We start from the raw sequence: 25,414 nt of genomic DNA, 5'->3' as shown, positions 1-25,414 counted from the left end.
GGCCCCCGTGTCTCCCCCTTATCCTCCGGGCCCCCGTGTCTCCCCCTTATCCTTCGGGCCCCCGTGTCTCCCCCATATCCTTCGGGCCCCCGTGTCTCCCCCATATCCTCCGGGCCCCCGTGTCTCCCCCTTATCCTTCGGGCCCTTGTATCTGGGTTTCCTCTCGTCTCTTCTTGTTCCTTTGTGTCACCTCCGCGCAGACACAAAAACAAGCGCAGGCGACGCGCACTCACCACAGCCTGTGCAGACCACACCCCCTGCACTGGATTTGCCGCCTAGACAACTGCACATGACTATGATTGGACGGCCCATCAACCGTTTGCAGCCTGCAGCCAATTAGCAGCGCTCTCCCCTAAGTGGGGCGGTCTCTTCAGTAGAAGGGGCGGTGTCTATGTGCCGGTTGGTCGCCTGACCCCGCGCTCTCATTGGCTGCCTGTGTTCGGTTTGCTTCGGGAGCAGCGCGCAGGCGCAGTGGAGTGAAAACGAAAGACGACGGAGGAAGGAGCTCGGAGTGATTGCTAGGTTATCTGAGAGAAACAGCGGGAGCGGAGCGGCCTCTGGCCGGGAGCAGCACAGGACACGCACCGGGACCCCTCCGCGCACCCTCCGGCGCTGTCTGGAGCCCGGGAAGAGGAAGAAGCCATCGCGCCTGGATCTCCAGCGTCAGGCTGCCCGCCGCCTCCAGGTCAGTCCCCGCGTCTCTGCCGCCCTCCCCCCGGCACAGAACCCCGAGAAAAAGCTTATAGGGAGCCCGAGAGAAAGAGCCCGGCCTCAGCCAATGGGAGAGCTGCGCACGTTTCCCTGTTTTTGACTTCCGGTCCACAGCTCTTCGTCCAATCAGATTCTAGAGAGATGTTTATAGCCCGCCCTCTATTGACGTCACTTCCGATTTTCTCTGTCAATCAGAGCTCTTGGAGACACGGGAGTGGTGGCAACTACATCATCTTCCGCCTATCCGAGAAATGCATGCTGGGAGTTGTAGTTCCGGCCTAGAAACTCCAAAATCCGGCCCAAGAATAGAATTATTACCAATCATGATCACCTAGAGACTATACCAATCTATTACTCTCTGTTATCAGCCATTTCATCCCAGGGATATGAGACTGTACAGGGGGGGGGGGGGTACAATCTATTACTCTTTGTTATCAGCCATTTCAACCTGGGGAGAGGAGACTGTACAGGGGGATACAATCTATTACTCTCTGTTATCAGCCATTTCAACCTGGGGAGAGGAGACTGTACAGGGGGATACAATCTATTACTCTCTGTTATCAGCCATTACATCCTGGGGAAAGGAGACAGTACAGGGGGATACAATCCGTTTACTCTCTGTTATCAGCCATAATGCTAGCTTTGGATGAGACCTCTCATAAGATATTAGTGGCTGCTTCCTTGGTGTAATTCTGTATGTAAGGGATATATATAGACCTTGTGTGTAGAGTGTTACATTACAACTACTTTGTAAGTGATGATGTCTTAGTTGTCATAGCTCCTCCCCCTCCCTGGTGTTTCCTCACACACTATTGGTCGCTTTTGTTCCTTAGCCCTAAGACGCTGCAGAGCCCACCGGGCCTAAATCATAAAGATGGCGGGTGAGAATGAGAACCCAAAGCCCGGCTCCAGGATCATGACCTTCTATCCGACGATGGAGGAGTTCCGTGACTTCAGGCGGTACATCGCGTATATCGAGTCCCAAGGAGCCCACCGCGCAGGCCTGGCCAAGGTGAGAGCCCCCCACAGGCTGATTCACCACTGAACAGCGGCCATTCTGACAGATCTGCTGATGTAACTGTATCCTGTCTGTTGTAGGTTGTTCCTCCTAAAGAGTGGAAACCTCGGCTCTGCTATGATGACCTCGATGACCTGGTGATTCCAGCGCCCATCCAGCAAGTGGTCACCGGGCAGTCCGGGCTCTTCACACAATACAACATACAGAAGAAACCGATGACTGTCAAAGAGTTCAGGAGGATTGCAAACAGTGATAAGTAAGTGACCTATGAAGCCTGTGACCTACTTATCCTGTATTTCTACTCCGGAGCTGCACTCACTATTCTGCTGCTGGTGCAGTCACTGTGTACATACATGACATTACTTATCCTGTACTGATCCTGAGTTACATCCTGTATTATACTCCAGAGCTGCACTCACTATTCTGCTGGTGCAGTCACTGTGTACATACATGACATTACTTATCCTGTACTGATCCCGAGTTACATCCTGTATTATACCCCAGAGCTGCACTCACTATTCTGCTGGTGCAGTCACTGTGTACATACATGACATTACTTATCCTGTACTGGCCCTGAGTTACATCCTGTATTATACCCCAGAGCTGCACTCACTATTCTGCTGCTGGTGCAGTCACTGTGTACATACATGACATTACTTATCCTGTACTGATCCTGAGTTACATCCTGTATTATACTCCAGAGCTGCACTCACTATTCTGCTGCTGGTGCAGTCACTGTGTACATACATGACATTACTTATCCTGTACTGATCCTGAGTTACATCATGTATTATACTCCAGAGCTGCACTCACTATTCTGCTGCTGGTGCAGTCACTGTGTACATACATGACATTACTTATCCTGTACTGATCCTGAGTTACACCCTGTATTATACTCCAGAGCTGCACTCACTATTCTGCTGCTGGTGCAGTCACTGTGTACATACAGGACATTACTGATCCTGAGTTACACCCTGTATTATACTCCAGAGCTGCACTCACTATTCTGCTGCTGGTGCAGTCACTGTGTACATACAGGACATTACTGATCCTGAGTTACACCCTGTATTATACTCCAGAGCTGCACTCACTATTCTGCTGCTGGTGCAGTCACTGTGTACATACATGACATTACTTATCCTGTACTGATCCTGAGTTACATCCTGTATTATACCCCAGAGCTGCACTCACTATTCTGCTGCTGGTACATACATGACATTACTTATCCTATATTATACTGCACTCACTTTTTATCTTTCTCTCTCTGTCTCGGCAGGTATTGTACTCCTCGTTATGCTGACTTTGAAGATCTGGAGCGCAAATATTGGAAGAACTTGACCTTCAATGCTCCCATTTATGGGGCGGATGTAAATGGGTCCCTTTATGACAAGGTACTGAGCTTGAGGGTTGTATACAATGAATATAGGGCACATGGGCTTCATATACTCTGTATGGGGAGGATCACTGTAGTCTCCACCTGTAACATCGGTTCTGTGTCTGCAGAATGTGAATGAGTGGAACATCGGTCATCTGAACACCATCTTGGACGTGGTGGAGAGCGAGAGCGGCATCACCATAGAAGGTGTCAACACTCCGTATTTATATTTTGGTATGTGGAAAACCTCCTTTGCCTGGCACACGGAGGACATGGACCTGTACAGCATCAACTACCTGCACTTCGGGGAACCCAAATCATGGTAAGGCTCCATGCACACAGCTGCCTCCAGCTCACAGCCCCTTATTCTTTTATGCGCTGTCACAGTACAGAGAGGAAAGGTGCAGAGCGGCCGCTTATTTCCTGTGGGCCTTAGCGGGGTGAGCAGAGCCCCCTAACTGTTTTATGTCCCTGTGTATGACATGTATGTTTTGTTCTCTCTCCTCAGGTACACTATCCCTCCAGAACATGGAAAACGGCTGGAGCGGTTAGCAAAGGGTAAGTGCAGAAAGGGTTAAACAGCAGCTTAAATCTTCTAGTCCATTGCTGGGAGTAGAGATGATGGGGATACCAGAGACTTGCATTGGTGAGCAGATTTTGGGGTCATTCTGGGGATTACATTGACGCCCCCTGTCTGTGTGATGCAGGGTTCTTCCCCGGCAGTGCTCAGAGCTGTGAAGCTTTCCTCCGCCACAAGATGACCGTCATCTCCCCCTTCATCCTCAAGAAGTACGGGATCCCCTTTGATAAGGTGAGTGCAGGATCTGGGAGTAGATGATGATGCGGTCGCTCCGTGTTTTCTTCATCTTTGTAATTCCCACGTCTGTCACTCAGATCACACAGGAAGCCGGGGAGTTCATGATCACTTTCCCCTACGGATACCACGCCGGGTTCAACCACGGATTCAACTGTGCAGAGTCCACTAACTTTGCAACTTTGAGATGGATTGAGTATGGGAAGCAGGCCGTCCTGGTATGTCACACACATATATATATATACATATATATGAGCCTTAGAGGCAGCAGGATGCCATTCCGTGGTGGCCACTCATTCCCCGTTTTCTGTACGCAGTGCTCCTGCAGGAAGGACATGGTGAAGATCTCTATGGACGTCTTTGTGCGCAAATTCCAGCCGGAGAGATATAAACTGTGGAAGGCCGGGAAGGACTTCACCGCCATCGACCACTCTCTGCCCACACCCGAAGCCGCAGAATTTGTTGATTATCAACAAGCCGACGGAGATCAAAAGAAAAGGTAAGGGACACAAAAAGGGGCCCAATATATAACGGGGGGCTGCCGGCTTTGTGCTCGGTGTTGCGCTTGTCCATCTAAACCAGTACCATACACAGTGAATGGAGTGTCAGAGGGCTGGCCCTTATAAAGTGATCATCTTGTATAAGAAATTAATTTACCATCATCGGAATAGGGGTACATTGAGTTGAAGGAGTGGTGAGAAGCCCCTCAAGCTGCAGGCTGGTAAATTGGACTTCCAGGGTGGGCTATCCTGTAAGCTGCCCTGCAAAATCCATCCTGCCCTACTTTGATTTCCATGCGATAGGGAACCCCACAAGTCCTATTTTTCTTTTCCTCTGTTAAGGGCTGTTTGCTATTCCCTGTTTCCCCAGTCGGACCCCCAATGACCACCCCCAACCCCAGTGTCTTGTCTTTACTGTCGTTTTCTATTATTCCTTTTTTGTCTGACTTCACCTTTTTGTTTCCTGCATCTCCAGTGTAACCAAACAGCGCATAGGAACCAAGCGCCACCGAGTGTGTCTGGAGGTCCCAAAGGAGCTCAGCCAGAGCGAAGAATTTAAGGAGGAACTCTGTACCGACCAGTGCGGCATGGAGACCCCCTGCCCAGAGGAACCTAAAGTGGAAGACTGCCCTGAAGAGGATGTGGAAGCAGGTACAGCGGGAAAACTATAAATCTAGTGATGTGGGAGGAAGGATGCTGATGCAGGACTTTCCTCCGCATCTCGTTACATTATAAGGTTAATTGTGGGAAAGTGAAGATGAATATTTAATATTGCTCCTTTCAGACCCTTTTTGGCAGAGAGACTTATTATGGCAGGTGCCGCATCCTGCTCTATGATGGTCTCTTGGGCACCGCCGAATGTCTCCACGTGGTCACAGCAGAAATTCACATCAGCTCAATCCTGGATATTTAACCCTTTATACTCTGCACCCATCTATGACTGTAAAGGGCTGGATACAGGGGGCTTCCATCTGCCTGCGTCTGGTCATTGGCTCCATTCAATGTGATTGGGAGATTATAGTGGGTCATCATGGCAGAGAGTAGTCTAGGCTCCCAGGTTTTATCTGAATCTGCTCAGTACCAGTAACGTTATATAAACTCCCATAGTCTTATATTGGCTTGCTCAGATAGCCAAGACGGTGCTTAGAAATGGGAGGCTAAGCAGCATTTCCCAGCCCCCATAATTTGAGGTGGGACCCTTCTCATTGTCAGTTCTTGCATGACTACTCCATGTTTGTCTGTATATAACCTCATAGACTTACTTCTGTTGTGATGTGACCTGCAATAACCCTGGAATCCCTGATCTCTCTTCTCCAGGGTCCTCCGGGCAGCAATTTGAAACCTTGAAAAATGTAGAGAATTATGGCACCTCAGGAGCAACCACCCCCATCTCTAACCCGGGGAGCCCTTCCATCAGCGCAGAGAGCTCCTCCTTCTTCTCGTCTTCTCAAGATGGTTCAGGGTCATCGGATACCGACTCAGAATCTCCACACGGATCTCACCCTAAGAAATCCCGCAGTATACACAGCTACACCAAAGGGCAGAGCAAAGCCACCATGTGGAAGAAGACCAGCGCTATGGGCAGCTTCACGGAGCAGGAGCTGAAGGAGGTAGGTGGCAGATGGCCTGACTACTGTATTATCAGCGTTATGGCGGGAGTCTTCCAGAGTCTTCACATTGCATGTCTCATGCAGGTTACAGGGAAGCACATGGAGTCGCTCCAGGAGAATTTCAATGCCAAGAGCCGCCGGCAGCCTCTCTCCAAGCTCCCACGTTACCACCCCTTGGTGATGAAGGACAGCGGCAGTGAAGATGGTAGGTGTCCGCTGATACCCTGAGAATAATGTGTCCTACGTGAAATCTGCAGCTTCTTCACTTTTTTTCCTCCTGTTTTATTTGTAGACCAACCTGACCAAGTGGTTATGGATGAAGAGTTTGAGGAGACTGAGGCCTGGGCCAAGCCCCTCACTCAACTCTGGAAAAACAAACCCCCAAACTTCCAGGTGGAGAGGGAATACAACCTCGCCATGTCCCAGGTGTCTCCACACTGCTCCATCTGCTTACTTTTCCAGACTTACTATCAGGTAGGTGCTTAATCAGGTACAGATGAGGGACATTTGCTTATATGAACCATTATAAGTAGATTCACTATATAAAAGTTGCAAATGCTCAGCCGTATTTTGTCTTATACTCCACTCACATCCAGAGCTGTACTCACTATTTTGCCGTCCCATTATATCTTTGCTGCTGGTTTATTAGACATTTGACCATCTTGCTCAATGCTCTGGGTTGTTTTCAATAAGTATTGGCCTGACCCTGTGGATAAAGGATAACATCACAACTTTAGGAATGGGGTAACAACCCCTTAAATGTGTTTCCTTTCTCCACCAGTCTGAGAGCAAATCGGAGGCACCCATTGCATTCCACCTCAAGACCAAACCACTGATCCCAGAGATGTGCTTCACAACCACGGGCAGCAACTCTGAGATCAACCTGTCCGCTCCATTCCTGGAGGAGGACGGGACCAGCCTTCTCATCAGCTGCCGAAGCTGCAACGTGTGTGTCCATGCCAGTAAGTACCCCCCTACATAGTCTGACTGCTACCTGTGCCTGCATGCCAGTAAGTGCCCCCTCCCCTACATAGTCTGATGACTGCTACCTGTGTGCACATGCCAGTAGGTGTCCCCTTGGGCAGCTGCATTTAGATAGATAACACCCGCTATCAGTGCCACTTTGTCAGCTCACCCCTAGATATGGGTTACCCAAAACAAAACTCCTCTTTAACTATTTAACAACCAACCATGCTCTCTGAAGATCAGAGGGGAATGTTCTGTCTTGGACAGCCCTATCTAATAGCTGTATACATGGGGCTGGAGAAACATTGTCTGGTACATTCACTACCTGGAAGCAAAGACCCTGCACTTATCACTGTGCCTGTGAAGAATGAATGTAACTGTATAAAACATAAAGGAAACCGCTGAAGAATCTCTTTCCAATATTTTACCAGGTTGCTATGGCGTGCCCAGAGATAAAGCGGTGGAGGGCTGGATGTGCAGCCGGTGTGAGGAGAGTGCCCTGTCTGAGGTGAGGCTGCGTGTCCTCTGCTGGTTGTGTCCTCTGCGCGTCCCCTCTGCTTTGTGCTTAGTGATAGTGCTGATTTTCCTTCCTGTCTCTTCAGGATTGCTGCCTCTGCTCTCTGCGAGGAGGAGCCTTACAGAAAGCCAATGATAACCGGTACGTTTCCATCATAACTATTCCCTGGCTCTTGGTTCTGCCACGTGGGTCACATGACCAGCGTCCTGTAAGATCTGTACAATATGCTACATTCTCCTGACTGCATCTTGTGCCTCTTGTCCTGACTCCAGGTGGGTGCACGTCATGTGTGCCGTAGCGGTTGCTGAAGCTAAATTTGTGAACATTGCAGAGAGACGTCCTGTAGACATCAGCAAGATCCCCCTGATGAGATTCAGACTGGTACGTTTGTGTCCACCCAGACAGGTTTGACTGCACTGTGGTCAGATTTTGCTTAGTATCTATGTCAGTGAAGAGAATGATTTTGTTGTAGTTTTGGGTACACGGCTCCTCGGCAGGGCCATCTGTCTCCATGCTTACACTGCAAACTGATGGCTGTGTAGCCTGATCCCAATCACGTGTTACTTTCCTCCTGGTAACACAAGCCCGCAGGATACTGATCTGTGTGATCATTGGCCTGCACAGGAGCTGTATACACAAAATGAATTCATTTATTTTGTTTAATCCAGTAAATTGTAGTCAGATTTTCAGTTTTTGGACCTGACTCACCTCTGCTGTGTTTTGTTTTTCTAGAAATGTGCTTTCTGTAGGAAGAGGAGAAAGCGTGTGGAGGGCTGCTGCGTCCAGTGCTCTCACGGCCGGTGCCCCACCTCGTTCCACGCTACCTGCGCCCAGGCGGCCGGAGTGACCATGCAGCCGGATGACTGGCCCTTCGTGGTGTTCATCACCTGCTTCAGGCACAAGCCGTCCCAGAACGAGGTAGGTAACACATCGGCGTCCTGCAGACATCAGGTCCATAATGTTATTTCTCCGGGACCGTGTCCCACGTGCACATGGCGGCCGTTGCTCTACTGACTTCCATCATGTAACCTCAGGGCAAAGACTCTGACAAAGACATCGTGGTGGGGCAGCGCGTGATCGGCAAGCACAAGAACGGCCGCTACTACCAGTGTGAGGTCATCAAGCTGACCAAGGAGACGTTCTACGAGGTCAATTTTGACGACGGCTCCTTCAGTGACAATCTATATCCGGAGGACATTGTGGTCAGTACATCTCCCACTCGCGCTTCTTCCTGTGCTCTCATTGTTAGCGCCGGTGTCTGATCTCTTACCATACACTTACTGTCCTCTGATTCCTGTGTGTAAACAAAGGTTGGCGCAGGCGTCGTCGCTCTTTCAGCTCTGTCTTATCCCTTCCTTTTCTTCCCTGACAGAGCCGGGACTGCCTCAATCTGGGGCCGCCACCCGCAGGGGAGATCGTACAGGTCCGCTGGACGGATGGACTCGTCTATGGTGCCAAGTTTGTGGCCTCGCACACAATTCAGATGTATCAGGTGAGTGCGGGATGAGGCGCGGAGCGGCTATAATACGCACAGTCCGCTGTATTATAGGGACCGCGCTGTAAGTGCGAATCATTGACCTGTACACAGAATTTTTACATTTTTCTTTTTCCTTCGATGTAGATTGAGTTTGAAGATGGTTCTCATGTACCTGCAAAACGAGACGACGTCTACACACTAGATGAAGAGTTACCAAAGAAAGTAAAGACTCGTCTGGTCAGTGTCTTCCCCTAACACTATAGTATAAGGGTCCACACAACGCTCCCCTCCGTTCTGCAGGTTCTTCTGTATTGGGACAGCACAAAGCTTTAGGCTTAACCTTAATATTAAAGGAAATCTACCTTCAGAATCCATGCTGATAAACCAGGGACATTACTCCTCAACCCAGGCATTGTGACTGTGGTATATTCTTCTATTTGTTATCCATGCCTGCTTCCTTCTAAAATCAACTTTTATAATTGTTCTAATGGGTATGAGGGGGTCTTGGGGATGTTAGCAGGGACTATTTGTGCTTTAGCTTCACAGACTGTCACACTGTGCAAAAGCACTTCCCTCTATTTCTGAGGGAGAGACAGTGTAACAACCTGTGTAGCTGCAGCATAGAGGGGCTCTTGTAATGCCCCCCAGAGCCCTTCTGTCTCATCAGCATAATTATAAAAGTGGGTTTCAGAAGGAAACAGGCCATGGATAACAAATATAAGAAGATTCCCACAGTCCTGGGGTAAATGAGTAATGTCCCTGGTTTATCAGGATGGATTTTCATGGTAAATTTCCTCTAGATTTTGGTTCTTGTATGGAGCTTATTGATCGGAGTCCCAGATATCGGCCATTAATAATCTGCTGTCCCGGGACTGTCGCTGGTTGTATAAGGACAAAAAGAGGACAGACGGCTGTGAGGATCTGTAGACTCTGGTTTCTGTAAGCTGATTCATATATAGCGCCCCCTGATGTGCATAGCCTGTCCATCCACTGAGGTAACTGCTGGTGGACACACACACATGCTCAGTCTCTGCATACTGACCTCTCCTGCTATCTGCATGACAGCCAATAAGAATGGCTTCTTGTCCTGCTTGTCAGGAGAGGAGCAGAGACTGGGTGGTATATGGCAGCACAGCTGGGAGGCGGGTTCAGTGTCTGCAGGGAGTTGGCTGGATTGACTAGGCTGCACATATACAGACTTTTTAGTTTTCTTTTAGTTCTAACCTCATCCCTAATTTTGTGTATCCTCTTCCCGACAGTCTGTGGCGTCTGACATGCGTTTTACAGAAATCTTTGCAGAAAAGGAAGTAAAGCAGGAGGTGAAGCGACAGAGAGTCATCAACTCCAGGTATCGGGAGGACTACATTGAGCCCGCTCTGTATCGAGCCATCATGGAGTGAAGCTTGTCACCTTGGCTGCCCTACCCCCACTCCGCCATAATAATAGAGGGGGCAGCACAGGACCCCGGCCAATCGTCTCATTCACTTTGGACTTTGTCTTTTCTGTGACATTTCTCACTTTATTCATTGGAATCGGTCTTCATTCTGTCTGGCAAGAGAGGAATTGGTTACTATGTGCCCCCAGATCTCCCCCCATGACGCCCCTGGAGCTTGTGGGGGGGATATGTTGGGCCGCGCACTCAGAACAGTGTTACCAGTAGTCTCTATTAGAGATCCCCCCCCCCCCCCCCTCCTTCCTGTGGAGCCTAAACCAGGTGACATTAAATATGACCCCCCCTCCCTCTCCTGAGCCTCCGCTGTCACCTCGTCTCCCTTTCTTCATCTTTTGTTGCTTTGTTTTGATACATTATTTTGTTGGACTTGTTTTTGATATTTAAAGGAGCCCGGACTTGTCTGCACTACAATAAACTGCATCAACGCTTTGTGAAGGGATCTCGCCCCAACGGTTACTGAAGGGTTCAATGTCCGTCTACCTCTCATCCTGCAGCTTAACGTCTCCTCTGAAAAGATCAAAACCTGATTTTCCCGGCAGTTGTGAGCACGAGGCCTGTGTACTGCAAACGACCGCAGAGACTTGGCCCCTCATAGGATCACACACAACCCCGTGACGTCTGTGGTGCTGCCCCTTCAAAGCCCCCCCCCCCCCCCCGGCTCCGGGTTCCTTCTCTACGATGTTCTAGGACACAGGAGAAGGGAACGAGTCTGCAGGTCATGACCCAATTCTCTGGCACCACCAGGACCCTTCAGGGATGGGGGGGTCCATATTTATTTTTCCTTTGCAGCCCCCTCCCCCATTGCTCCTTGTCCTCCTCCATCCATTACTTCTCCTTTTGCTGACATCTCTCCAGTATTTTCAACATATTTGCATCGATTTGGGACAAATCTCATGGATTACCGGAGGAGGAGCCCCGCCCCCCTCGCTTTATCCCGCGCTTCTCGCCGTTAATTTAAAGCAAAGCTTATTTATAAAGAACGGTTTTGTAAGAATAGCTACCTAGTGCCCGGGAGTCGGGCGTAGATGCCTGTAGTGGATGGCCCTATAGCGACCCTATAGAGGGGTTGAAGGTCAGACTTAGGACGTGGATGGTACCAATGTGCACAAAGAGATGGCGGGCGTCTTGGACGCTCCTGATTTGGCTCCTTCCTCTGCGCGGGACCGAGATTGTGACATTCAGAGGAAAATCCACAAAGGACTCGCTTTCTTTTTTTTCTTTTTAAACTAAAAACTTAAATTATACGGCAAAGTAGAGCATTAATTTAGCAATAAACTCGTGTGGCGTGACGCTATTGTGTCTGGATATGATTTGACTCTATGTTGTATTTAAATAAAAAATGTTACTCGCTGCTGGATGTCTCTTTACTGCGAGACGCTCTTAAAGGGGATGTCTGGTCTTCAGAATGGGTCATCATATACTATTAGTGACAGTATGACACCCTATGTATGGGCATGAACAGCAGCAGCACCCTGGCACCTCTGCTATACAACAAATGCGTCTGGTTCTGACCCAGTATAGGTTCTAGCTGCTTGTGGGTGTTAGGCCTGCCCCAGCTTCTGCATCCCAGGCAGCCGCTCATGTACTGGGTCCATGTGCAAGAACCCAAAGCAGTGAATGGGGACAAAAGCTACAAATAGACTCTGCTGAGGCTCTGGTACTGTCCTGACAAGCAGGGCAAGAAGCATTATCTCAGGGGGGTGGGACCTGCACATAGTTATACACCAGGGGGCATCCTACTGTCTATGGAACTTAACCCCAGGGGGCTCCATACTATGTAAGGAGATGTTAGAATGCATTTATATCAGAGGGACATTCCCTTTACGTGACCATCGCTCACACAGTGGAAGCAGGAGAGCGCAGGATGACGAGAAATATCAACCTCTAGTACAACATCAGACGAGCTTCTTCCCACTGGAGCGAGTGCTTGGATCTCCCTATATAATAAAATGCAATATTACAAGTTCAGGATAGATCTCACCCCTTCTTTATAGCAGAAATGTCTCCCAGCAGGTAAAGAAGATGTCGGTGTCCATCATATATTGTCATGGGGGATGGTAACAAAGGCCATAAATATCTCGGTTTCTTTGTGCACTGACCCCGGGTGTGACGCTGGCAGCAGTGTACCAGGGCTCCTCTGTGCTGGCGCTTATACAGGTCCCTGCACACAGGCTGCAATGTTCTGGGCCCACGGCTCCTCCACCCCCAGCATCAATCCCATCAGATACCAAGAAAGAAAAGCTGCGGGGCACAGGAAGACATGATGTAACTGCAGCCATGACATTATGCAATGTGCATAGATCTGGACCGCTCTGTATGACCCGAATACTGGAGACGATCAATATCCTAACCCAATGTCCTGTTACCTGTGACTTGCAGCATCTTCTATTGTACGTTACACGTACACTCACCGGCCACTTTATTAGGTACACCTGTCCAACTGCTCGTTAACACTTAATTTCTAATCAGCCAATCACATGGCGGCAACTCAGTGCATTTAGGCATGTAGACATGGTCAAGACAATCTCCTGCAGTTCTCCCGAGCATCAGTATGGGGAAGAAAGGTGATTTGATGCCTTTGAACGTGGCATGGTTGTTGGTGCCAGAAGGGATGGTCTGAGTATTTCAGAAACTGCTGATCTACTGGGATTTTCACGCACAACCATCTCTAGGGTTTACAGAGAATGGTCCAAAAAAGAAAAAACATCCAGTGAGCGGCAGTTCTGTGGGCGGAAATGCCTTGTTGATGCCAGAGGTCACAGGAGAATGGGCAGACTGGTTCGAGCTGATAGAAAGGCAACAGTGACTCAAATCGCCACCCGTTACAACCAAGGAAGGCAGAAGAGCATCTCTGAACGCACAGTACGTCCAACTTTGAGGCAGATGGGCTACAGCAGCAGAAGACCACACCGGGTGCCACTCCTTTCAGCTAAGAACAGGAAACTGAGGCTACAATTTGCACAAGCTCATCGAAATTGGACAGTAGAAGATTGGAAAAACGTTGCCTGGTCTGATGAGTCTCGATTTCTGCTGCGACATTCGGATGGTAGGGTCAGAATTTGGCGTCAACAACATGAAAGCATGGATCCATCCTGCCTTGTATCAGCGGTTCAGGCTGGTGGTGGTGGTGTCATGGATCCATCCTGCCTTGTATCAACGGTTCAGGCTGGTGGTGGTGGTGTCATGGATCCATCCTGCCTTGTATCAGCGGGTCAGGCTGGTGGTGCTGGTGTCATGGTGTGGGGAATATTTTCTTGGCACTCTTTGGGCCCCTTGGTACAACGCCACAGCCTACCTGAGTATTGTTGCTGCCCATGTCCATCCCTTTATGAGCACAATGTACCCTGTAACATCTGATAGCTACTTTCAGCAGGATAATGCGCCAGGTCATAAAGCTGGAAGCATCTCAGACTGGTTTCTTGAACATGACAATGAGGTCACTGGACACAAATGGCCTCCACAGTCACCAGATCTCAATCCAATAGAGCATCTTTGGGATGTGGTGGAACGGGAGATTCGCATCATGGATGTGCAGCCGCCAAATCTGCGGCAACTGTGTGATGCCATCATGTCAATATGGACCAAAATCTCTGAGGAGCTTCCAGCACCTTGTTGTATCTATGCCACGAAGAATTGAGGCAGTTCTGAAGGCAAAAGGGGGTGCAACCCGTTACTAGCATGGTGTACCTAATAAAGTGGCCGGTGAGTGTATGTTTTATGTATATTCCTCCTGTTGCTGGCTGTAGTTGAGATTTCCTGCAGTTTGATATTTTACCACTAGATGGCGGAATCATCGATCATTAGCCGAGCTATCAATCCTGACCTAAGGGGTTGATACAAATTTTAAAAGTCTAAAAATGACAATAATGTACAACATATTAAACATTCATTTATATGTATCATATGAATGTGCATATAGATATTTCTATCTATTTGTGGGATTGTTATGTGCCTTATCCATTGTACTCGGGGATCTTTGCCCCACAAGGGCGGATATAACCTCATTATTCGGAGGGGGTAGGGGGGCACAGGTCATCTTCTGGGACACCAGACATCCCCTTTAAGGCTGTGTTCACATGTTGGGGATGTTCCCCCTCCATGGCCGGACCTGTAGGCGGCACCCCCATCATCCACCCTCCTTCCTACTTTAGCTGCTCCAATAATTAATGATGTATTTTTGTTCTTTCCTGTTTTGGCCTCATGTCCCCAGCAGCGTTCTCCTCCACTGCGTCCTACAGCGAGATCATTGTATGAAGAGGAAATAACAGGAACGTGGAGGCCGCAGCAGCCCAGACGTGCGCCAGGGGTCAGAGACAACACATGGATGTAACAGCTACAGACTTATAATAAGAAGCTACATGTAAAACATCTATAGGCGCCGCAAAGAAAACATCAGCAGTGACAATATATGTGGACATTACAGGACAGACCCATAGTGATGAGAGTAAAGCACTTGGGGTGAGATAGAAACTTCCTGTTATCTCCAGCAGCTTCTGCTTCTACCAGTGTATCTCCTCTATCACTCAGAGGGATCATATAGGACAGTGATGGCAAACCTTTTAGAGACCGAGTGCCCAAACTACAACAAAGATCCGCTTATTTATCGCAAAGTGCCAACACAGAAATGTAATTTGTGATTTACACTCCCTTCTCTGTCACAGTTTTCATTGATACCAGCACCCTGAGGACACCAATAAAGCAGAAAATAGTCCCAGGTAGAGCTGTCACTTTACAATAGCTCTGCACAGCAAGTCCTGGGCTGTCTGGGACTGCAGGAAGATACCTGGAGTCATCTCTGGTGATGGCCTGAGTGCCTACAGAAAGGGCTCCGAGTGCCACCTCTGGCACCAGTGCCATAGGTTAGCCATCACTGATATAGGACATTATAGAGCAGTACTGACCCATAGTGATGAGAGTAAAGCACTTGGGGTGAGATAGAAACTTCCTGTTATCTCCAGCTGCTTCTACCTTTGTGTCTCCGCTATCACTCAGAAGCATCAGAAGCATAATATTGGGCATTATAGAGCAGTACTGATCTGTACTGATGGTATTAAAGCACTTGGGGTGAGATAGAAACTTCTTATCTCCTGCAGCCTCTGACTGTTCTGCTGCAGAACAGCTTAGTTCTTAGGCTACACTCGCATCTGTCCTCTAACCTCCCACAATGCATTAAAACTAAAACATTGACAGGAATGTTCCATGCAGCTCTAGATGTGACTGGAGAATAAATTCTGTACAAAACCAAAACTCAGGAAGTTGCTCTGCGTCTGTGAGATGGTTCTTCCGCTTTCTATAATATATGGATACATCTCATGTCCGGTATCTGATCCGTGACTCCTCTCCGGTCCCTTCCGCAGACCCATCACATACACATCATGTATCATCAGCCTCATAACTTCACCACCTGAGAACAAACTCTTCCCCTTATACCTCCCAAACTCTATATAATCAATGAGGGAACGTCACAGGATAAGGACATGTAGACACGGGTGATACAGAGACACCGTACAGAGATAAGACGGGTGATACAGAGACACCGTACAGAGATAAGAGGGGTGATACAGAGACACCAACACCGAACAGAGATAAGAGGGGTGATACAGAGACACCAACACCGGACAGAGATAAGATGGGTGATACAGAGATACAGATAGGTGATACAGAGACACCGCACAGAGATACAGACGGGTGATACAGAGACACCGTACAGAGATACAGATGGCTGATACAGAGACACCGTACAGAGATACAGACGGGTGATACAGAGACACCGTACAGAGATACAGACGGGTGATACAGAGACACCGTACAGAGATAAGACGGGTGATACAGAGACACCGTACAGAGATAAGAGAGGTGATACAGAGACACCAACACCGAACAGAGATAAGATGGGTGATACAGAGATACAGATAGGTGATACAGAGACACCGCACAGAGATACAGACGGGTGATACAGAGACACCGTACAGAGATACAGATGGCTGATACAGAGACACCGTACAGAGATACAGACGGGTGATACAGAGACACCGTACAGAGATACAGACGGGTGATACAGAGACACCGTACAGAGATACAGACGGGTGATACAGAGACACCGTACAGAGATACAGATGGCTGATACAGAGACACCGTACAGAGATACAGACGGGTGATACAGAGACACCGTACAGAGATACAGACGGGTGATACAGAGACACCGTACAGAGATACAGACGAGTGATACAGAGACACCGTACAGAGATACAGACGGCTGATACAGAGACACCGTACAGAGATACAGACGGGTGATACAGAGACACCGTACAGAGATACAGACGGGTGATACAGAGACACCGTACAGAGATACAGACGGGTGATACAGAGACACCGTACAGAGATACAGACAGGTGATACAGAGACACCGTACAGAGATACAGACGGGTGATACAGAGACACCGTACAGAGATACAGATAGGTGATACAGAGACACCGTACAGAGATACAGACAGGTGATACAGAGACACCGTACAGAGATACAGACGGGTGATACAGAGACACCGTACAGAGATACAGACGGGTGATACAGAGACACCGTACAGAGATAAGACGGGTGATACAGAGACACCGTACAGAGATAAGAGGGGTGATACAGAGACACCAACACCGAACAGAGATAAGAGGGGTGATACAGAGACACCAACACCGGACAGAGATAAGATGGGTGATACAGAGATACAGATAGGTGATACAGAGACACCGCACAGAGATACAGACGGGTGATACAGAGACACCGTACAGAGATACAGATGGCTGATACAGAGACACCGTACAGAGATACAGACGGGTGATACAGAGACACCGTACAGAGATACAGACGGTTGATACAGAGACACCGTACAGAGATAAGACGGGTGATACAGAGACACCGTACAGAGATAAGAGAGGTGATACAGAGACACCAACACCGAACAGAGATAAGATGGGTGATACAGAGATACAGATAGGTGATACAGAGACACCGCACAGAGATACAGACGGGTGATACAGAGACACCGTACAGAGATACAGATGGCTGATACAGAGACACCGTACAGAGATACAGACGGGTGATACAGAGACACCGTACAGAGATACAGACGGGTGATACAGAGACACCGTACAGAGATACAGACGGGTGATACAGAGACACCGTACAGAGATACAGATGGCTGATACAGAGACACCGTACAGAGATACAGACGGGTGATACAGAGACACCGTACAGAGATACAGACGGGTGATACAGAGACACCGTACAGAGATACAGACGGGTGATACAGAGACACCGTACAAAGATACAGATAGGTGATACAGAGACACCGTACAGAGATACAGACAGGTGATACAGAGACACCGTACAGAGATACAGATAGGTGATACAGAGACACCGTACAGAGATACAGATAGGTGATACAGAGACACCGTACAGAGATACAGATAGGTGATACAGAGACACCGTACAGAGATACAGATAGGTGATACAGAGACACCGTACAGAGATACAGACAGGTGATACAGAGACACCGTACAGAGATACAGATAGGTGATACAGAGACACCGTACAGAGATACAGACGGGTGATACAGAGACACCGTACAGAGATACAGACGGGTGATACAGAGACACCGTACAGAGATAAGACGGGTGATACAGAGACACCGTACAGAGATACAGACAGGTGATACAGAGACACCGTACAGAGATACAGACGGGTGATACAATATTTACTTTATTCCCCCGGAAAAAAATCATCACATGATTTCTCCACTACATTAATATATAATAATATGCCGGGGCTTATACACTGTCCTATGTCCAAATCCATATTTTCCTGGGCAGCACACTAGTAGTATGTTTATACCTGGGATATTATTGCGCTTATATAATGATGCCGAGTATTTTTCCATCTTAAGTAAAAAGCTCATTAACCGGCGCAGCATGGAAAGCGAGTGACGACCTTCCCGCAGCTTATCATGTAACGTGTATATATGCGGCTGCTCGCTCATTAGTCACAATCAGTTACATGGAGTCATATAATAATCCATCATTTATGGCTGGAAATTAGGTAAAAAAGCTCAGTCACAAATAATGACAGTAAGTACACGCAGAATCAATAAAGCTCAATGCGGCTTATCACACATTATGTCACAGGCATTGTCCATTTATTCTTCCCTTTGTGTCCTAACACTGCTGTGCTCTGTGCCCTATGCAGGAAGTGTTATGTATTGTCCCTGGAGAGATGTGTAATCAGACCTTTGTGTCCTCACACTGCTGTGCTCTTTGCTCTCTGAAGACAGTGTTATGCATTGTCCCAGGAGAGATGTGTAATCAGACCTATGTGTCCTCACACTGCTGTGATCTGTGCCCTATGTAGACAGTGTTATGTATTGTCCCTGGAGAGATGTTTAATCAGACCTTTGTGTCCTAACACTGGTGTTCTATGTGCCCTATGCAGACAGTACTATGTATTGTCCCTGGAGAGACTGCTGTGTATGTTGTTAGTAGCAGCAGGACTGTGATATATGGACTTATATTCCAGGATTGTAGTTTTTCCAAGTGCTCTGGGGGTGCGTCCTCACACTGCTGTACTATTATGTATTTGCATCAAGCTGCTCCACAGCCCCTCAGCAGTGGTTTTTGATTACTGTAGTACACAACCAGAAGCTTGTTGTCACTTTTACTCACAGCAGCGGGAAAAGAAGGCTGTGGTGTAACATAATACAGGGGAAAGAGCACAGCAGGGTGAGGACACACCCCCAGTGGAATATTAATCCATATACACAAAGGTCTGATTGCACATCTCTCCAGGGACAGTACATAACACTGGCTGCAGAGAGCACAGAGCACAGCAGTGTGAGGTCTGATTATACATCTCTCCAGGGACAATACATAACACTGGCTGCAGAGAGCACAGAGCACAGCAGTGCAAGGTCTGATTACACATCTCTCCAGGGATAATACATAACACTGACTGCAGAGAGCACAGAACACAGCAGTGTGAGGTCTGATTACACATCTCTCCAGGGACAATACAGACATGCTCTCTGCAAAGAGCACAGAACACAGCAGTGTGAGTTCTGATTACACATCTCTCCAGGGATAATACATAACACTGACTGCAGAGAGCACAGAGCACAGCAGTGTGAGGTCTGATTACACATCTCTCCAGGGATAATACATAACACGGACTGCAGAGAGCACAGAGCACAGCAGTGTGAGGTCTGATTACACATCTCTCCAGGGACACTAGATAACACTTACTGCAGAGAGCACAGAGCACAGCAGTGTGAGGTCTGATTACACATCTCTCCAGGGACAATACATAACACTGGCTGCAGAGAGCACAGAGCACAGCAGTGTGAGGTCTGATTACACATCTCTCCAGGGACAATACATAACACTGGCTGCAGAGAGCACAGAGCACAGCAGTGTGAGGTCTGATTACACATCTCTCCAGGGACAGTACATAACACTGGCTGCAGAGAGCACAGAGCACAGCAGTGTGAGGTCTGATTACACATCTCTCCAGGGACAATACATAACACTGGCTGCAGAGAGCACAGAGCACAACAGTGTGAGATCTGATTACACATCTCTCCAGGAACAATACATAACACTGGCTGCAGAGAGCACAGAGCACAGCAGTGTGAGTGATTACACATCTCTCCAGGAACAATACATAACACTGGCTGCAGAGAGCACAGAGCACAAAAGTGTGAGGTCTGATTACACATCTCTCCAGGGACAATAAAGAACACTGGCTGCAGAGAGCACAGAGCACAGCAGTGTGAGGTCTGATTACACATCTCTCCAGGGACAATACATAACATTGGCTGCAGAGAGCACAGAGCACAGCAGTGTTTGGTCTGATTACACATCTCTCCAGGGGAAATACATAACACTGGCTGCAGAGAGCACAGAGCACAGCAGTGTGAGGTGTGATTACACATCTCTCCAGGGACTATACATAACACTGACTGCAGAGAGCACAGAGCACAGCAGTGTGAGGTCTGATTACACATCTCTCCAGGGACAATACATAACACTGGCTGCAGAGAGCACAGAGCACAGCAGTGTGAGGTCTGATTACACATCTCTCCAGGGACAATACATAACACTGGCTGCAGAGAGCACAGAGCACAGCAGTGTGAGGTCTGATTACACATCTCTCCAGGGACAATACATAACACTGGCTGCAGTCTGTGGTCACTCATGATGACAGATCCCTTTAACAATGCTAGTGTTACAGAGGTGACACAGGGGAGACCCAGGCGGGTGATACACATAATAATCTGCAGCAGAATAATCCTATGTATGAAGCTGATGCCCGCAGCAGAGCGCAGGGTTAATCCCGGGCAGGGGGAGCTCCTCAGACCTAATGAAATTCCCTGTCAATAAGCTTCTTTGTGTCTTGGATCTGACAGTGACTCGTGTGTCTCCTCAGTCCCAGGATTATGGGTTGGGCTGAAATGTGCTGAGCGCACGTTAACTACTTCAGCTAAAACCGGATGAGAGGACCTGACGTGTGCCCGCTGCAGCATCATTGTGCCCCGAGCGATGGCAGCCTGCGCCTCAACATAAGACTGCAGGGATGGGTACAGACCAGGGGCATGGCAGAACCCAGTGCAGGACCCCACTACCATCACAGAACCCAGTGCAGGACCCGGACCATCACAGAACCCAGTGCAGGACCCCACTACCATCACAGAACCCAGCAGAGGACCCTGCAGCCATGACAGAACCTAGTGCCATGACACTCCGGCCATGGCAGAACCCAGAGCAGGACCCGGACCATGGCAGGACCCGGACCATGGCAGAACCCGGACCATAACAGACCACAGTGCAGGACCCGGAGCATGAGAGACCACAGTGCAGAACCTGGACCATGACAGAATTCAGTGCAGAACCCTGTGGCCATGGCAGAGCCCAGTGCAGGACCCTGTGGTTCACAGAACCCAGTACAGAACCCTGCGACCATCACAGAACCTAGTGCAGAACCCGGACCATGGCAGAACACAGTGCAGAACCCGGACCATGACAGATCACAGTGCAGAACCCACACAATGACAGACCACAGTGCAGAACCTGGACCAGGACAGAACCCAGTGCAGAACCCTGTGGCCATGGCAGAGCCCAGTGCAGGACCCTGTGGTTCACAGAACCCAGTACAGAACCCTGCGACCATCACAGAACCTAGTGCAGAACCCGGACCATGGCAGAACACAGTGCAGAACCCGGACCATGACAGATCACAGTGCAGAACCCACACAATGGCGCACATTTACTAAGGGTCCGCAGCCGCGAATCCGTCGGGTTTTTCCCAAATATTTCCTCTTTGCGCTGTATTTCACGGAATTGTGGCGCACGCGATCGATTGCACGACAGAAATCGGGGGGCGTGGCCACCGGACAACCGGAAGGATTCGGAAAAACCGCAGAATTTAAAAAGCCATTTGTGTCGCAAGATCAAGCACTCACATACACCAGAAAAAAGCAGGTGAACTCCAGCGGACCTCGGCGCAGCAGCGACACCTGGTGAATATCGGCGCACGGACATTAGTGAATCCCAGCAGAACCTGAATCAGCGTCGGAGAACCCGCCGCTGGATTGCGACTGGACCGGGTAAGTAAATGTGCCCCAATGACAGACCACAGTGCAGAACCTGGACCAGGACAGAACCCAGTGCAGGACCCGGACCATGACAGAACCCAGACCATGACAGACCACAGTGCAGAACCCAGACCATGACAGGCCGCAATGCAGTAATAAATAACAGGAATTTCACAGCACTCCTTGGGTAGTAGACGGTGCCAAACTAGGGTCCCAGCCCCGTTCATGCACAGATAATGGAAGATGGCACTCAATCAAATATGAATAATAATTGCTTTTTATTTTTGTACACATCCACAGAATAGCATGACGTTTCGGACAAAATGACCTTCTTCAGATGCGGATTGTACTTGTAAAAAGTGCTTGTTAGGTAGGAGGAGAGGAGCGGTGTCCGCTGCTCTGGACCTCAGCTGTATGGCAGCCACGTTCTGCTCTCAGTGTACGCAATGCAGAACCTTGACCTTGAAAGACCCCTGTGCAAGACCAGGTGCAGAACCCTCTGGCCATGGCAGAACCTGGTGCAGGACCCCGGGCATAGCAAAACCCAATGCTGGACCCGGACCAAGACAGAACCCAGTGCAGGACCCTGGGGTATGTCAGAACCCGATGCAGGACAATGCAGGCATCACATAACCCAGTAGTCAGAACAGAACCCAGTGCAGGACCCTGGGCCAGGACAGAACCCAGTGCAGGACCCGAGCACAGAGCTCATTTACCAACACTGGAGGAAAGAAAAAGTTGAGTCACTGCCAATGGCAACACCTCAGCCACCGCTCAGATCCCCTGAGAACCAGCGCCGGACCCCGAATGGTTACTCCACTTACTCCACGATTTTGTACATTCTCCTCCCCCCTCTGGTCACAGTTTTCCCCTCAGATATTAACCCATCGCTGCCTGTCTGCCAAAAGTTCTTCATCATGTCCGACCACAAACTAATTCAAATTCACAAAAATTATGATAAATAAGAGGTTTGATTCATCGTCTGTGACTAGAAATCATTATGTTCCATCTTACGGATTTCCACTCCCTGTATGTTTCTTTTCCTCACCATCGGGAAGACTTCTGCTTGCTGTCTGTGAACAGAAATATTCAGGAAATTAAATTCCAATGTCCCAAGTATGTAACGTTTTCAGATAGACCAAGGGGGGCATTTATCTTTTTTTCCCCTCCTGTTGCTGTTTTTGTGCCTTTTTGCTGAGTAATGGCTGTTTTGCGCCTATTTTGCATTTTTTTTTTTAATGTTACGCCTCAATTCACTGTGTAACCATTGTGTGTTGTTGCGTCCTATTTGTCATTATATTGCACCTTTTTACAGATGTTTGTGCCTTATTTACATTGATTGGCGTCTATTTAGGCACAAATAATTGCACAATTACACGCCAGTCCTGACCACGCTTAGGAAAGGCAATGCTATAAGTTTGGCAAAAAATTGTGCCTTTTTAAAAATTTGCAAAAAATATGCATTTGACAAAGAGTCAAAACAACAAAGACAAATGAGGTGCAAATAATAGACTCACAACAAGCGACAAAAGAGCTCAGAGAAGGGGGAGATAAGATAATTGACCCCCTAAGTGTTCGGTCACAATAAAACAGTTCTACAGATTCCGCACAGAGTCCAATGGTTCAATGAAAATCTATGAGACCCCCATAAGCCGCTGTACACATTAGACCATAATAATAAGGATCCTCTGATATCTGGATCCCGGTCTCTCTGTGAATGGCAGATGCTGGGAGATAAGGAGAAGGTACATCGGAATTCATCTGTGCTAAACTTTTGTTCTCAGGGACCTCTGCTCTCTACTCTGCTGCTCCCCCCAGTTGCTCCCTCTTCTCTGCTCCTTCCTCAGGGCTACTTCTCTCTCCTCTCTGCTGCTCCCTGCACTTTGTTTTCCCTTCTCTGATTCCTCTTCTCTGCTGCACAATCCAGGCTGCTCCATCCCATCTGCTGGTCCAAGTCTTCTCCATCATCTCCACTGCTCCAACCTCTCTGCTTCTGCCTACAGTTTGCACCTTCATCTCTGCTACTTGCTCCACTCATGTCCATCCTCTTTGCACTCCCTCCTCTCTGTTGTTCCCTCCAGTTTTCACATCTCAGGAGGTCCCTAAAGTCTGCTCCATCCTCTCTGCTGCTCCCTCCAGTTGTCTCCCTCCTCTCTGCATTTCCTCCTCTCTACTGCTTCTTCTAGTATTCTCCACTCTCCTCCCTTGTGCTCCCTACACTCTGCTCCCTCCTCTCTGCTGCTCCCTCCAGTCTTCTCCTCTCTGCTGCTCCCCACAATCTGCTCCCTCCTCTCTGCTGTTCCCTCCAATCTTCTCCTCTCTGCTCCCTCTAGTCTTCTCCTATCTGCTGCTCCCTACACTCTGCTGGTCCCTACACTCAGCTCTCTCCTCTCTGCTGCTCCCTACACTCTGCTCCCTCCTCTCTGCTGCTCCCTCCAGTCTTCTCCTCTCTGCTGCTCCCTACACTCTGCTCCTTCCTCTCTGCTGCTCCCTACACTCTGCTCCCTCCTCTCTGCTGCTCCCTACACTCTGCTCCCTCCTCTCTGCTGCTCCCTCCAGTCTTCTCCTCTCTGCTGCTCCCTACACTCTGCTCCTTCCCCTCTGCTGCTCCCTACACTCTGCTCCTTCCTCTCTGCTGGTCCCTACACTCTGCTCCCTCCTCTCTGCTGGTCCCTACACTCTGCTCCCTCCTCTCTGCTGGTCCCTACACTCTGCTCCCTCCTCTCTGTTGCTCCCTCCTCTGTATCAGCTGCTCTTCTGAGAGATAAAGAAGCAGTTGATCCCTGGCGAGGAGGGGGCAGAGGACAGGGAGGTGTGCGCTTACATTTGGAGTGCGGCCACAGGAAGGGAAATGCTTGTAGTGAGCTCCTGAGTAACACAAGAGATGGATTAGTGTGTGTCAGCTGCCTGGACGCCTCTCAATGCTGCCTTTCTGTGCTGCTGCCCTCATCTACAGCTGCGAACTGGGGTCCCCATCCCCAACGTCCTCATGAAAGACTAGAGACCGAGCGGATCAATGGGCACCGTGACCTCAAGGTAAGAACCCCCAAATACAGGAAGGGGGAGAGCAATAAAGTTTTGCCATTCAATTTATCTGTATACTGACAGAAGTCTGCGCGGCGTTACATAGTATCAGCACTCACAGTCACAATGTGACTGACAGGAGGAGGATTGAGGACCTGATGACAGGTCCTGATGACAGGTCCCTATATCCGGTTCGATATTTGCCGCTTTGTCGTATTACAGGGGCGGATCAGTTTATAGACTGTTTTTCTGTAATATTATAAGCGATTCTGATCATTACTGATAACAATGTATCTATGTCACTACAAGCCACAAC

General features: G+C 48.9%; 2 protein-coding genes across 3 annotated transcripts in view; both read left to right on the top strand.

Annotated features, from left to right (window-relative positions):
• The first annotated feature begins 406 nt into the window (after positions 1-406).
• On the top strand, positions 407-11,792 carry KDM4A (lysine demethylase 4A). Of its 2 annotated transcripts, XM_072128874.1 has the most exons (23): positions 407-685; positions 1,545-1,723; positions 1,810-1,985; positions 3,006-3,120; positions 3,233-3,426; positions 3,613-3,662; positions 3,812-3,915; positions 3,999-4,136; positions 4,236-4,417; positions 4,894-5,069; positions 5,736-6,028; positions 6,113-6,233; positions 6,321-6,502; positions 6,810-6,990; positions 7,426-7,502; positions 7,597-7,652; positions 7,784-7,892; positions 8,244-8,429; positions 8,546-8,713; positions 8,884-9,003; positions 9,133-9,225; positions 10,248-10,336; positions 10,828-11,792. In XM_072128874.1, exons 2-23 carry the CDS (start codon positions 1,586-1,588, stop codon positions 10,853-10,855), a joined length of 2,976 nt encoding a protein of 991 aa, XP_071984975.1. In that variant the 5' UTR covers positions 407-685; positions 1,545-1,585; the 3' UTR covers positions 10,856-11,792. The 2 variants fall into 2 exon arrangements, with proteins under 2 accessions (XP_071984975.1, XP_071984974.1); XM_072128873.1 differs by having other exon boundaries at positions 408-685; positions 10,248-11,792.
• A 13,115-nt stretch (positions 11,793-24,907) lies between these two features.
• ST3GAL3 (ST3 beta-galactoside alpha-2,3-sialyltransferase 3) overlaps positions 24,908-25,414 on the top strand; it is a 161,862-nt gene continuing 161,355 nt past the window's right edge. The window contains exon 1 of the mRNA XM_072127461.1: positions 24,908-25,110. The gene's annotated coding sequence lies outside the window, so the exon portion shown is untranslated. The remainder of the gene's footprint in view (positions 25,111-25,414) is intronic.

This window comes from Engystomops pustulosus, chromosome 10 (assembly GCF_040894005.1).
Source record: "Engystomops pustulosus chromosome 10, aEngPut4.maternal, whole genome shotgun sequence".
NCBI classification, from domain to species: domain Eukaryota; kingdom Metazoa; phylum Chordata; class Amphibia; order Anura; family Leptodactylidae; genus Engystomops; species Engystomops pustulosus.
This window is presented reverse-complemented; position numbering and strand designations above follow the sequence as displayed.